This window comes from Camellia sinensis, chromosome 2 (assembly GCF_055761805.1).
Source record: "Camellia sinensis isolate YWXY chromosome 2, ASM5576180v1, whole genome shotgun sequence".
Classification (NCBI taxonomy): domain Eukaryota; kingdom Viridiplantae; phylum Streptophyta; class Magnoliopsida; order Ericales; family Theaceae; genus Camellia; species Camellia sinensis.
In genome coordinates, this window is record NC_138962.1 from 152,409,601 (window position 1) to 152,424,809 (window position 15,209).

At 45.0% G+C, this 15,209-nt stretch overlaps 1 protein-coding gene across 1 annotated transcript; it reads right to left on the bottom strand.

Moving 5' to 3' along the window:
• Positions 1-3,132: 3,132 nt before the first annotated feature.
• Positions 3,133-3,870, bottom strand: LOC145819154 (uncharacterized). The gene has a single exon (XM_082913114.1). It carries the CDS (start codon positions 3,868-3,870, stop codon positions 3,133-3,135), a length of 738 nt encoding a protein of 245 aa, XP_082769240.1.
• Positions 3,871-15,209: the final 11,339 nt, after the last annotated feature.

Sequence of the window (15,209 nt, forward strand, 5' to 3'; positions counted from 1 at the left end):
AGCTTAACACGTTGATTATACGATTTAGCGAGCTGTTGCTGGTACTGTGCCATGAAAACAAGGGCACGGTCTCGGCGTTCTTCAATTAGAGTCAAGTCTAAGGCCAACATCATGTCGTTTCGGCCCATGTCAAAAACCTTCAATTTCAAGGTTGGAAGGCCGATCTCCAGGGGGATGATTGCCTGGGTTTCAAAGCACAGAGCAAACGGCGTTTCCTCTATGAATCGCCTTGGAGTAGTGTGATAAGCCCACAGTACGCTGGGCAACTCTTCGACCCATCTACCTTTAGCTTTCTCCAGCCTTTTCTTGATGCCATCCATAATAATCTTGTTGGTCGCTTCCGCTTGACCATTGCTTTGGAGGTAAACCGGTGAGGAATAGTAGGGCTGGATACCATAAGTGTTGCACAACTCTCAATACACACCACAATCAAACTGGGTATCGTTGTCTGAAACAAGTGCTCGGGGTATGCTGAATCTCGTTATGATGTTTTTCTATACAAAATGCCTAATGTCGGAATCCCGAATATGTGTTAGTGCCTCTACTTCGACCCATTTTGTGAAATAATTCGTCGCAACAATTAGGAATCGCCTGTTGCCTGGTGCCCGTGGCAATGGTGCAAAGATATCAAGCCCTCATTGAGCGAACGACCAAGGACTAGTGATTGAGTTTAACTCCTCGGCAGACAGATGAGTTAAGGGGAAAAACTTTTGGCATTGCTCACATTTCTTAACATAACACTCGACATCGGTTCGCATGGTCGGCCAATAATACCCCTGCGTTACGGCTCGATGAGTCAGAGATCGTCCGCTCGAATGGGCACCACAACTGCCTTCATGTATTTCAGACAGAAGTTCCTCGACTTTATCCAGGTAAACACAGTCTAAGTACGGCCTAGAGAGAGGTTTTTTGTAGAGCTTTCCCTGTGGATCCAAATAGTATCGGAGGGCTTTGTTTTGCAGTTTGTGTGCTTTTTTCTTATCCGTCGGGAGCTGCTCTGAAGATAGGAATGCGGCGATAGGGTCCATCCAAGTTGGACCCGGTTCGATAACGTTGACTTGAACTGATTTTGAAGAGGCAATGTTCAGCTCTGGGACGAACCCGACTTCAATTGTCCACTTAATTCCTGAGTTGATGGCAGAGGCTAAGCAAGCCAGGGCATCTGCATTTGTGTTTTGATCGCGGGTTATTTGATTCAGTTCGTGGTGATCAAATTTCGCAAGCAAAGAATTCACTGTTTTCATATAGGCTGCCATGCGGTCATTTTTGGCTGCATATTCCCCTTTCAACTGGTTGATTACTAACATTGAGTCACAGAAAACAAGCAGATGCCACGCATCGAGGTGAAGCGCATTTCGTAAGTCGGATAACAGTGCTTCGTATTCGGCCTCATTGTTCGATGCGTTGAAGCCCAGTTTCATGGCCTATTCGATTATTGCCCCTTTGGGGGTCATGATTACTACACCAGCCCCACTACCACGCTGGTTGGATGACCTGTCGCAATACATTTGTCAAAGGTCGCCAACATACATTCTCCAGTTGGGTTTAGTTTGCACTCGATTAGACTTAAAGTCCGCGAGGGATCCTGTGAATTCGGCTACAAAGTCGGCAAGCACTTGCCCTTTGATAGAAGTTCTAGGTAGAAACTGGATATCATACTGGCCGAGTTCAAAAGCCCATTTCAAAACGCGTCCCGACGCTTCGGCTCCGCGGAGCGTTGACCGGAGGGGATACTCCGTTGGAACTCCAATGGTATGCCCCTGAAAGTAGTGCATCAATTTTCTTGTAACCATGACGAGAGCAAGGATAAGCTTTTCTAATGGAAGGTAACGTGTTTCGGCGTCGGCCATAGCTTTGCTCACATAGTAAACTAGTCGCTGCTCCCCAAGTTCTTTCCTTAACAGTACGATGCTGACCGCCCGGTTAGATACTACCAAATACAAAATGAGTGGATCGCCTGCCTCAGGTGTGGCTAAGAGTGGTACTGATCAGAGGTAAGACTTCAAGTTGTCCAAAGCGGCCTGGCACTCGGGGGTCCAATCAAATGCTCTGCCTTGCCGAAGTGTATGAAAGAATTGTCGGCAGCAATTCGTGGAACGACTGATAAACCTGTTGAGCGCGGTGGCCATTCTTATCAGCTTCTGAACCTCTTTGACCGACCGAGGGTCTCCAAGCTCTAGAATTTCTGTGATTTGCCTCGGATTGGCTTCGATTCCACGGTGGTTGATGATGTAGCCAAGGAATTTTCTGAATCCGATGCCGAATGCACACTTAGAAGTGTTCAATTTGATCTTGTACTTTCGAAGGATGCCAAATGTTTTTGACAAATCAGCTAGATGGGAGTGCCTTTCCTTGGATTTGACTACCATATCGTCACTGTATACTTCCATGGTACGTCCGAGTTGTTCCTTGAACATGGCAGTCACCAATCTTTGATAAGTTGCCCCCACATTCTTCAGCCCAAAAGGCATGACCTTGTAGCAATAGGTTCCTCTTAGGGTGAGGAATACTGTTTTTTCTTGATCCTCTGGATGCATGACAATTTGATGATAGCCCCTGTAGGCATCCAAGAAGCTCATGCGTTGATGATGTGCCATTGCATCTACGAGTTGGTCTATTCTGGGCAAGGGAAAACAGTCCTTGGGACAAGCTTTGTTCAAGTCTGTGAAATCCACACAGACACGCCAAGAGCCATTCTTCTTCTTTACGACCACAGTATTGGACAACCATGTAGGATGGGTTACTTCGCGAACCGCCCCGGCATTAAGTAACTGATCTACTTCTTCAACAACGGCCAAAGTATGCTCCACGGCCGACCGCCGACTTCTCTGAATAATTGGCTTACATTTCGGATCAACGTTTAAGCGGTGTTGGGCCACTGATGGATCCACACCTGGCATCTCGTATGGGGACCATGCAAATATGTCTTTCAACTTTATCCAAGGAAGCGCCGATCATGAAGAACATGTCAGGACTACCGTCAATTTCGACCCGATGCAAGGCTTCGGTTGCCTTTTCACTTGGGATCCTCCCAATGTCTTTGAGGCTCTCCCTATCTGGTACCTCAATCGAATGCACTTCTAGTTCCCTTGGTCTCTTTGCAGCTAGAAGATAGCATGCCTGCGTCGATTTCTAGAAGCTGGGAATTTGTTCGATACCGTATTCAGTCAGAAAACGAAGTAATTGGTGGTAGGTGCTTGGCACGGCTTGCATTGTATGTAACCAAGTTCTGCCCATGATAAGATTATACAGCGAAGGGAGCTTAACAACCAGAAATTCTACGTCTACTGATCTGGTGCCAGCACGTACTGGTAGTTTGATTTTGCCCAAAGGATACTCCGGGTTAGCATTGAAGCCGAATAACGGGTAATCAGCCGGAGACAGGTCCGATTCAGTAAAACCAAGTTTGACGAAAGTTATGTAATACATTATTTCCGAAGTGCTGCCCTGATCAATGAGAACACACTCAATGGTGAATCTGTTTACGCGTAGCTCGATGACGGGGGGATCAATGTGGAGGTGCGTCACTCTAATTAAATCACTGTCATTGAAACTAATCCTTCCAGTGTCGTGGGGCTGTTTCGTTGGCGTCATTGGGCTATGGGGGTTAGACAACAACTGGATTGTATGCACCTCGGGTGACGCCAGCATGCTATATATTATATGAATTACACCAAGAGGAGGTGACTCCGGCCGTAAAGCTACTGTGTTTGTTGAATTTTTCTTTCGGATGTGTTGTGTGAGACGGTCGTCTTGCACCAATTCTTCAAGGTGGTCCTTCAATGCAGAACAACTACCGGTGTCGTGACCATGGTCTTTATGATACTCACACTGTTTATCCTGTCTTCTCGCATCGGGAGGTCCCGTCATATAGCGATCCCGGTTGTCCCTTTACTGTCTTGTTGTATTCCGGGCTCGGTTCCGTGAAGTTGGTAGTTGTATCTATCTTGTTGTCGTCCTTTAATTCCACTTGATTGAGTTTTAGGATGTTTTGAGCAGGGTTGTTACAGGTTGGTTGGGCCTTGGTTTTAATTCCTTGTTGCCCAGTTTTTAGGCGGTCCGCTCGAGCGGGTCTTCTTGCGCTTGAGCGGGGATTGCACAGTCCCAGTATTTCGTGTCCCTGCAAAACTTCTGTAGGTGTGATTTTTACGCTCGAGCGGGTTTCTTTACGCTCGAGCGGTAGCGCTCGAGCGGGTTTGTTGGCGCTTGAGCGGGTAGTACCTTTTTGGTGTAAGTTCTGGGAGGGGGAAATCTACGCTCGAGCGGACTGGTTTTCGCGCTCGAGCGGATGTGCTTTATTATTGTGTCTTGGAGCTCGAGTGGGCCTCCTTGCACTCGAGCGTGTCCAGATTTTTGTTCTTGACGCTCGAGCTTTGTGTTCTCCGCTCGAGCGGGAATATCGTATATCAGTTGGCAGCTGGGCATTTTAAAATCACTTTTTGCATTCTCTCTCTCTCTCTCTTACTTTTCCAAAAAGCCATTTGAGAGCTCCTCTGTCTAAAACCATAACTTCTCTCTAAGTATTGATCTAGCTAGGGTGTTTTCCTCACCTTGGGTCTTCACAAAAAGGTTGTTGATCGTCGAGGGCTATCTTTTGATCCGAGAAACTCGTGGTTTGGAGCACTTTCGTTTTCACCATCTTCTTCGTTGGGTGTCATCTTTTGAGGTAGGGATTCCTACTCACTCTTATGGTCTTTGACTTAGATTTTTGGTAGTTTTGATAAAGTGTTGTAGTTGGGTGATTTTGGGACTTAGGGTTTCAAAATGTGTTAAAATGGGTTTTGTGATTTTGAGCTCATAATATGTATTTTGGGTTTCAAAATAATGATGTTGTTGTTGGTTGTTGATATATGGGCCATTGGGTCAATATTGGGAAATGGGTTAGAAAACCCTAATTGGTTGTATAAATTAATTTGTATGATTAATTTGAGAAAATGATGGTTATATGGAATTGAGTTGGAAATAATGAAATTGACTCATTATATGGTTGAATAGTGGAGTTGGATTTATAAATCGCTCACTTTTGAAAACATTGATATTTTATCTGTTGGAGCTTTTATTATCTGTTTAGAAATAATTGCTTGGGCTACCGATGGAGGGTACTTTTGATTGTTGTAGACAATGCATGATGATTAGGCAAACTAAAACTAATCAATTGGATATGTCATAGAGTATGACGGTTGATGGAATACATTAACGTTAAGTATTGATTGATTGTGTATATGACTTATGTGTATATACATTGTGTGTGTGGAAGGACATAGGGGATGTACTCTACGGTTTAGGGGAAGATAGGGGATGGACCTCTAAACCGGATGTTGTTTGAGAGGAGATAGGGGATGGACTGCACTGATACAGCTCATATGCTTGTCAGATAAAGTGTTGATACAACTCATATGCTTGTCATTGGAAGTGTTGATACAGCTCATATGCTTGTCATTGGAAGTGTTGATACAGCTCATATGCTTGTATGCTTATCTGTTGAGATGTTGATACAACTAATATGTTTATCTATTGTAAAATGGGAAATGTTTAATATGAGTCATTGTCTCATATAAGTGGTTAGCCAGGTTCTGAGCCATTGATATAAATTGTGAAATTGACAAGAAATGAAACTGAAATGAAACATGAACATAGTGGTCATGAAATGGAAATGGATTATGAATTGGTTTATGAAAATTGAACATTTATCAATTGCTAATGTCTTAGTCATTGCTCATACTGTGTTTAGCATAACTCTACTGGGCGTTGGCTCACCCTTTATGGGACATTATTTTCAGGTACAGGTAGTATGCCACCTCCAAGGACATAGCTTGGATGATGATGAGAGTTGAAGACTCTTTCCTTTGTTTATTTTGATGTATTACATGTAAATTCAAGCCAAGGGCTTAATATGTATTGAGTTAGTATTCTTTTTTTTTTTTTTTTGTGTAACCAAGTGTTAACTTGCAAAGCTGTAAGCCCATAGGGCATTTGCTTTTGTTGTTAACATGTAAGACAGTTGTAAGAATTACTCTGATGAATAGAAATGGTTGATTTCTTTTGTATCAATGCATGTCTAAAATGTTGGTTTAATGCTATTATTTTGAGGGCGTTACAACTTGGTATCAAAGCGTACCGGGTTCGAATACTTTGGGTACGTGGGAAGTGATTAGGATCACAATGGGTTTGTCTCGCTTGATAGAGACTTAGATGTAGTGTCATATGCTATGTGCTTAATTGATAACATGTTTATGTGACTATGTGGGTATGGAATGTAGTTTCTAGGATGCTGATTGGATCCTTGGGTTTCTGGGAGTCTTGTTGGAAAAGCACTTGATCAATGCTGTTTCTAACCGGAACTCTAGTAACGCCTCGGGACTATCATTATTCGGAAATGAAATTCGTAAATGCTTATGTGTTTATGTGCTTATGTGGAGTGATTTACAGTTGTCCATGCATTAGGACGAGAGTGTTATAGCTTCGGCACATTTGTGAATGTGCTAATAGTCTTGGTTACCTTTATTAGGATGTCAGGACGAGGGCGTGGTAGGCGTGGTAGGCGTGGCAGGCATGGTAGGCAGGAGGTACCTTTACCGGATGACGTTCCGGCAATGTAGGAGGGTGTTGGTTAGGCCAACGTGGCCGAGCTAGCGGGTCAGCAGGCTATGGGCGCCTTGGCCCGAGAGATAGCGGGAGCTTTAGGTATTCTCAGAGCTGAGAATCAGGTTGCTGAGGCAGGGCCTTCTTTCTTGAAGAGGGAATTCTTTCGGTCTAACCCGGACGAGTTTGTTGGGGATCCGAAGGAGCCACTTAAGGCTGACGAGTGGTTGGAACAAATGGAGAAGACGTTCGAGATACTGGGCATCGAGGACGGGGCTTTGAAGGTGACCCTGGCATCCTTCCAGCTGAAGGGAGATGCGGGTCAATGGTGGAAGTACGAGAAGGGCAGTGTTGGTGGTGCATGGGAGGCGTTTGTGAATGCTTTCCTGGAGAAGTTTTTGTCTTCAGCTGCCAGAGAAAAGCTGAGGGAGCAGTTTTGCCAGCTTAGACAGTAGGGCTTGTCAGTGGCCGAGTTTGAGGCTACTTTTACTAGTCTGTCCAGGTTTGCACCTGAACTGGTGGCGTCTGAGGAACGCCGTTGCTTTGAGTTTGAGCGGAAGTTGAGGCGAGGCCTCAAGTTGAGGGTTGGTGGATCTTTCATCCGGGAGTATAGACGTTTGGTGGATGCGGCAGCTCATATGGAGCTCATGATGCAGGAGGAGGATGAGGGGCAGAGAGGCTCCAAGAGGGCCCAAGATGGTCAGGGTGATGGCAGGAGACAGAGGGGTTCTAACCCTCAGCAGTTTCAGGGTGGTGTGGCTAGATCGACCTTTCTAGTACCGAGTACGGGCTCTAAAAGAGGTAGTCAGGGAGGCTTGACTTGTTTTGCGTATGGCCAGCTGGGTCAAAAATCTTCGGTTTGCCCGCAGAAGGGAGGGGGTCAGCGAGCTGCTTCTTCTTCAGCTAGACCCCAGGGCTAGAGTCAGGGCAGGGGCCAGCCTTTGTCTTGCTATCAGTGTGGTCAGCCTGGGCACCTAAAGAGGTATTGCCCGCAGTTGAGTGCTACTTCAGGAGTGTCTGGTTCTAGGCAGACGCAGAGCTATCAGCCTGCTTAGTCTGTGCAGGCCTCGAGGGCCAATCCGGGAGCTTCGTCATCCCAATCAGTGCAGCAGTCCTTTGCTCCTAGAGGTGAGCAGGTGGATCAGGGGCCTACAGGGCGCGTGTATGCTGTTACCGCGCAGGACCTAGTACCGGCTCCATCAGTAGTGAGAGGTACTTTTCTGTTTTGCAACTCGGTTGCTAGTGTGTTGATTGATACGGGTGCATCTCATTCTTTTGTGTCTGCTGCATTTGCATCTGTTTTGGAATTGGAGTTGGCACAGTTAGTATCTCCTGTATGTGTAGTATCGCCTATTGGTGGTGAGTTGATCTTGAAACAAGGTGTTAGAGGTTGTGATATAGAGGTCGCCGATCATAGGCTTCTTTTTCTTTTGTTGTCATGCCTATGAAGGGTTTTGATGTTATTTTGGGTATGGACTGGCTATCGTCATACCGGGCTGTTATTGATTGCTACCGCCAGAGGGTCACGGTTTGTACCTTGAGCGGGGAGTGTTTCCATTTCTTGGGGGATCGGGTTGGTAGTGTGTTGCCACCAATGTATGATCCGCGAGGGCGGAATAAGCTTAGTGGTCTACTTGCTAGCTTTATGAGTGGTGAGTGTGACGAGACCCAGATTGTATTGCCGAGGGTGGTTTGTGAGTATTCGGACGTTTTTCCCGAGGATCTTGTTAGTTTACCACCTCACCGAGAGATAGAGTTCTCTATTGATTTAGTGCCCGGCACAACGCCGATTTCTATGGCACCTTATCGTTTTGCCCCAGCCGAGTTGAGTGAGTTGAAGATTCAGGTCCAGGAATTGCTAGATAAGGGTTTTGTTCACCTTAGTGTTTCGCCGTGGGGAGCACCGGCCCTCTTTGCTAAAAAGAAAGATGGTGCCTTGAGATTGTGTATAGACTACCGGAAGTTGAATCGGGCTACGGTCAAGAATAAGTACCCTATGCCCCGTATAGATGATCTGTTTGACCAGTTGAAGGGTTCCCGTTGTTTCTCTAAGATAGATTTGAGATCGGGTTACCACCAGTTGAGGGTCAGGGAGGAGGATATTCCTAAGACGGCATTCCGTACGCGGTATGGCCATTATGAGTTTCTGGTGATGCCATTCGGGCTTACCAATGCACCGACAGTCTTTATGGATTTGATGAACCGGATCTTCCGAGAATTCTTAGACCATTTTGTAGTCGTTTTCGTGGACGACATTCTTATCTATTCGCCTTCTGAGGAGGAGCACGAGGAACACTTGAGAGTGGTGCTTGAATTGCTTAGAGCCCATAGGCTGTATGCCAAGTTGGGGAAGCGTGAGTTCTGGCTAGGAGAAGTGAAGTTCTTAGGTCATGTGGTATCCGGGGAAGGGGTGTCTGTTGATACATCCAAGGTAGAGGCAGTGCAAGACTAGGCACAGCCTAAGAGTGTGTTTGAGGTCTGCAGTTTTCTGGGATTAGCTGGGTATTACCGTCAGTTTGTGAAAGATTTCTCCAGGCTAGCTTCGCTGTTAACTAGATTGACGCGGAAAGGGGTCAAGTCTGTATGGAGTGAGACTTGTGAAAAGTCGTTCCAAGAGTTGAAGGTTAGATTGACCACCGCTCCGGTATTGATTATTCCAGAGAGAGGGTTGGGTTATGCAGTCTATTGTGATGCCTCACGAGAGGGTTTGGGTTGTGTGTTGATGCAAGAGGGGAAAGTGGTAGCTTATGGCTCACGTCAGTTGAAAATACACGAGAAGAATTACCCTACACACGACCTAGAGTTGGCAGCAGTGATCTTTGCCTTGAAGATTTGGAGGCACTACCTTTATGGTGAGAGGTTCGAGGTGTTCCCAGACCACAAGAGTTTGAAGTACCTGTTTACACAGAGGGACTTGAATTTGAGGCAAAAGAGATGGATGGAGTTCATTGAGGACTATGATTTTGAGTTGCACTATCACCCGGGAAAGGCCAATGTTGTGGCCGATGCCCTTAGTAGGAAATCCATTAGTGATGTAGCTTGTATAGCCATCCGGGAATGGGAGATGTTGGGTGCGCTTGGCGAGTTTGATTTGCTTCTGGGCGAATCTGTTGAGGCTACGGCCTTGTTTTCTGTTATTGCGCAGCCTACACTTGTGACCCGAGTATTAGAGGCACAGAGAGGTGACCTTGAGGTAGAATCCCTCCGAGAGAAGATCTCAAATGGGAAAGTTGAGAAGGGTTTGACGGTGTATCCCGACCAGAGTATGAGATACCGAGACCGTTTGTATGTGCCGGAGTCTTGCCGAGAGGAAGTACTCCGAGAGTTCCATCATTCACGTCTTGCGGTGCATCCGGGAGGCACTAAGATGTATCGGGATTTGGGTCGCCAGTTTTGGTGGCGGGGTATGAAGAGAGATGTGGCTGTTTTCGTGTCTAAGTGCCTTACTTGCCAGCAAGTGAAGGCCAAGCATCAGAGGCCAGTGGGTTTGTTGCAACCCTTGCCTATTGCCGAGTGGAAGTGGGAGCATGTCACTATGGACTTCGTTGTAGGTCTTTCGAGGACTCAGCGGGATAGTGATGCCATTTGGGTGGTTATAGACCGGTTGACTAAGTCAGCGCACTTCATTTCTATGCGCGTGAGAGATTCGGTAGATCATCTCGCCGACTTGTATATTCGGGACATAGTGAGATTGCACGGGGTCCCAGTGACGATCGTCTCAGATAGAGATCCTCGTTTTACTGCTAGGTTGTGGCAGAGTTTGCAGGGTGCCTTGGGCACTAAGCTGACCTTTAGTACGGCTTATCATCCTCAGACTGACGGGCAGTCCGAGCATACTATTCAGATCCTTGAGGATATGCTTCGAGGTTGTGTCCTTGACTTTGGTGGGACGTGGGAGAGGCACTTGCCCTTGGTGGAGTTTGCCTACAACAACAGTTTTCAATCTAGCATCGGTATGGCACCGTTTGAGGCCTTGTATGGCCGACCATGTAGGTCTCCAGTGTGTTGGGCCGAGGTGGGTGATGCACCTTTGTTGGGTTCGAAGTTGGTTAGGGAGACGACGAAGAAAGTTGAGCTTATCCGTAGGAGGCTGGTTACAGCCCAGAGTCGCCAAAAGAGTTATGCCGACCGTAGGAGGAGGCCTTTGGCGTTTGAGGTAGGTGATCATGTCTTCTTGAAAATATCACCTAGGCGGGGTTTGATGAGGTTCGGGAAGAGTGGAAAGTTATCCCCTCGGTTTATTGGTCCCTTTGAGATCCTTGAGAGGATTGGCGAGGTTGCTTATCGTTTAGCTTTACCGCCGCAGTTGTCCGGAGTGCATGACGTGTTTCAAGTGAGTATGCTTCGAAAATATGAGCCAGATCCGTCCCATGTGTTAGATTGGACCGACTTGGAGGTAGATGAGGATGCCTCGTATGAGGAGAGACCGGTTTGGGTCTTGGATAGGCGGGATCAAGTCTTGCGAGGCAAGACCATTCCCTTGGTGAAGGTTTTGTGGAAACATCACGGAGTGGAGGAAGCCACTTGGGAACGTGATTTGGAAGTTCGTGAAAAGTATCCGGACATGTTTATTGATGTGTAATTCTGTAATGAAATTCTGTAATATTGTTGAACTTTAAGAGCATTGTATGTGTCTTAAGTTGTAAAACATTGTGAAAGTTTTGGCTAATGGAAGTTTGTTTTAACATTGCGTATGTTAAGTATATTGTGGAAATTCAAGCATAATATTAATGTTGCATGTGTTAAGAAATTGTGAGAAACAAGTTAAAATTGGTAGATTTCAAAAGAATGCATGTTGATAATGCAAGTTGTTATGAATAATGTGTTTTGCCTCTTGAAAAGAGATGGGATTGACCGGTAATGGGTCGGGTGGTTTAATATTATGTTGTAATATTGTTGAGAATGGAGAAAACCTGTTTTTTTTTTTTTAAAAAAAAAAAAAAAAACTTGTGTTTAATTTCGGGGACGAAATTCTTTAAGGGGGGGAGGTTATAGTGATCCCGGTTGTCCCTTTACTGTCCTGTTATATTTCGGACTCGGTTCCGTGAAGTTGGTAGTTGTATCTATCTTGTTGTCATCCTTTAATTCCACTTGATTGAGTTTTAGGATGTTTTGAGCAGTGTTGTTACAGGTTGGTTGGGCCTTGGTTTCAATTCCTTGTTGCCCAGTTTTTAGGCGGTCCGCTCGAGCGGGTCTTCTTGCGCTCGAGCGGGGATTGCACACCCCCAGTATTTCGTGTCACTGCAAAACTTCTGCAGGTGTGATTTTTACGCTCGAGCGGGTTTCTTTACGCTCGAGCGGTAGTGCTCGAGCGGGTTTGTTGGTGCTCGAGCGGGTAGTACCTTTTTGGTGTAAGTTCTGGGAGGGGGAAATCTACGCTCGAGCGGACTGGTTTTCGCGCTCGAGCGGATGTGCTTTATTCTTGTGTCTTGGAGCTCGAGCGGGCCTCCTTGCGCTCGAGCGTGTCCAGATTTTTGTTCTTGACGCTCGAGCGTTTTGTTCTCCGCTCGAGCGAGAATGTCGTATATCAGTTGGCAGCTGGACATTTTAAAATCACTTTTTGCATTCTCTCTCTCTCTCTCTCTTACTTTTCCAAAAAGCCATTTGAGAGCTCTTCTCTCTAAAACCATAACTTCTCTCTAAGTATTGATCTAGCTAGGGTGTTTTCCTCACCTTGGGTCTTCACAAAAAGGTTGTTGATCGTCGAGGGCTATCTTTTGATCCGAGAAACTCATGGTTTGGAGCACTTTCATTTTCACCATCTTCTTCGTTGGGTGTCATCTTTTGAGGTAGGGATTCCTACTCACTCTTATGGTCTTTGACTTAGATTTTTGGTAGTTTTGATAAAGTGTTGTAGTTGGGTGATTTTGGGACTTAGGGTTTCAAAATGTGTTAAAAAGGGTTTTGTGATTTTGAGCTCATAATATGTATTTTGGGTTTCAAAATAATGATGTTGTTGTTGGTTGTTGATATATGGGCCATTGGGTCAATATTGGGAAATGGGTTAGAAAACCCTAATTGGTTGTATAAATTAATTTGTATGATTAATTTGAGAAAATGATGGTTATATGGAATTGAGTTGGAAATAATGAAATTGACTCATTATATGGTTAAATAGTGGAGTTGGATTTATAAATCGCTCACTTTTGAAAACATTGATATTTTATCTGTTGGAGCTTTTATTATCTGTTTAGAAATAATTGCTTAGGCTACTGGTGGAGGGTAGTTTTGATTGTTGTAGACAATGCATGATGATTAGGCAAATTAAAACTAATCAATTGGATATGTCATAGAGTATGACGGTTGATGGAATACATTAACGTTAGGTATTGATTGATTGTGTATATGACTTATGTGTATATACATTGTGTGTGTGGGAGGAGATAGGGGATGTACTCCACGGTTTAGGGGAAGATAGGGGATGGACCTCTAAACCGGATGTTGTTTGGGAGGAGATAGGGGATGGACTCCACTGATACAGCTCATATGCTTGTCAGATAAAGTGTTGATACTGCTCATATGCTTGTCATTGGAAGTGTTGCTATAGCTCATATGCTTGTCATTGGAAGTGTTGATATAGCTAATATGCATATCTGTTAAAATGTGGACACAGCTTGTATGCTTATCTGTTGAGATGTTGATACAACTAATATGTTTATCTATTGTAAAATGGGAAATGTTTAATATGAGTCATTGTCTCATATAAGTGGTTGGCTAGGTTCTGAGCCATTGATGTAAATTGTGAAATTGACAAGAAATGAAAACTGAACTGAAACATGAACATAGTGGTCATGAAATGGAAATGGATTATGAATTGGTTTATGAAAATTGAACATTTATCAATTGCTAATGTCTTAGTCATTGCTCATACTGTGTTTAGCATATCTCTACTGGGCATTGGCTCACCCTTTATGGGACATTATTTTCAGGTACAGGTAGTATGCCACCTCCAAGGACATAGCCTGGATGATGATGAGAGTTGAAGACTCTTTCCTTTGTTTATTTTGATGTATTACATGTAAATTCAAGCCAAGGGCTTAATATGTATTGAGTTAGTACTCTTTTTTTTTTTTTTGTAACCAAGTGTTAACTTGCAAAGCTGTAAGTCCATAGGGCATTTGCTTTTGTTGTTAACATGTAATACAGTTGTAAGAATTACTCTGATGAATAGAAATGGTTGATTTCTTTTGTATCAATGCATGTCTAAAATGTTGGTTTAATGCTATTATTTTGAGGGCGTTACACGTCATCTTGGGCGGCCACTTGAAGAACGGAAGGTGTTGTACTTTCGACAGAATCTTATTGATCGGCTCTGTTAGCTCCGTGTATTTCTTGCCTGAACGCCTTGTGCGCCTGCTATCCACTTGATACTGTTTATTAGCTAAATGTGAACATTGGTCGTTTGATCGGCGCGGGTCACGCCTCTTGTCTTATTTAGGACGATTCTGCCGCTCAGGGCTTCTTGATGGCACGGCACTAATCGGCTGGAAAAATTCCTGACGTGGCCGTCTCAACGGCTTTTCGTCTGGCTTTAACTCGAAGGGCATCGTCTTTCACTTTGCAGTATTCTTTGACCTTTTTCATCAATGCCCAAACAGTTTTGGGGACGCCTGGTTAATGAACTGCAGAGGGGGCTATCGAGATGCAATCCCATCTTAAAGGCGGTGATGACCATAGAATCATTGCAAGCATCATCTACCAGATTAAAGCACTCTTAATAGTGGGCTGAGTATTCACGAAGAGTTTCTTCTGGTTTAATTTGCATGGCCTAGAAAGAATTGGCTTGCTTTGGCTGGACCTCATTAGTGATGAATCTCGCCCTAAATGACTTTTGGAGTTAGTGAAAACTCTTAATCGATGCCGGCTCCAGCTTATAGTACCACCTCACGGCCAGTGGTCCCAGATTGCTTGGAAATATTCAACACATGAGGGCTTTGTCATCAGCATGGAGCGTCATCGCTTGCTTGTAATGATGAATGTGATTATTGGGGTCTGACTTTCTGTCGTAAAGGGTGAACGATGGTGCCTTGAACTTTTTGGGTAGCACAGCCCTAGCAATTCGTCGCACGAATGGGTCATGTTTATCTTCCTCATCCGAATCATCGCTTTTCCCTTGTCTATGCCGTACATATGGACTTCCTTCAGATGAGCTAGATACATCAACGCGCCATTTCTTTCTGGGCTCCGGGGATGGTCAGTCTAAATCACTATCAATATTGCATTTCTGAAGTCAACGTTGGCGACCATCCTTCTTTCCCGAAGGTCGAACCCGGTCTTGGCACGCGGCTTGTTGGGATTTTGCCACCTCCACGGCCAAACCATGGCGCATGAGCTCATTCTCAACCATCATGTTCTCCAGCCGCTGTTCATTTTGCTTTGCCTGATCCATAATTATTTGCATTGTCTCATGCATTGAAGCTGAGGGTGAGGTTTGAGCTACTGAATCAAAGTTCAAGGCACGTCGTGCGGCGATATTCTCCGGTCCTAGCATGTTTCTTGGAATGAGGTCGTCATTTGGTGTAGTTTCGTCAGCGACTATTGGAGGATCTTCTGTGACGCTCGTCATGAATAAGCTTGAGTATTCTCACAGACGGTGCCAATTGTGGAGGAGTAGGTTTAGAAATACT

Coding starts and splice junctions, on each gene's coding strand:
- LOC145819154 (XM_082913114.1), bottom strand. CDS start 3,870: ATGACGGGACCTCCCGATGCGAGAAGACAGGATAAACAGTGTGAGTAT.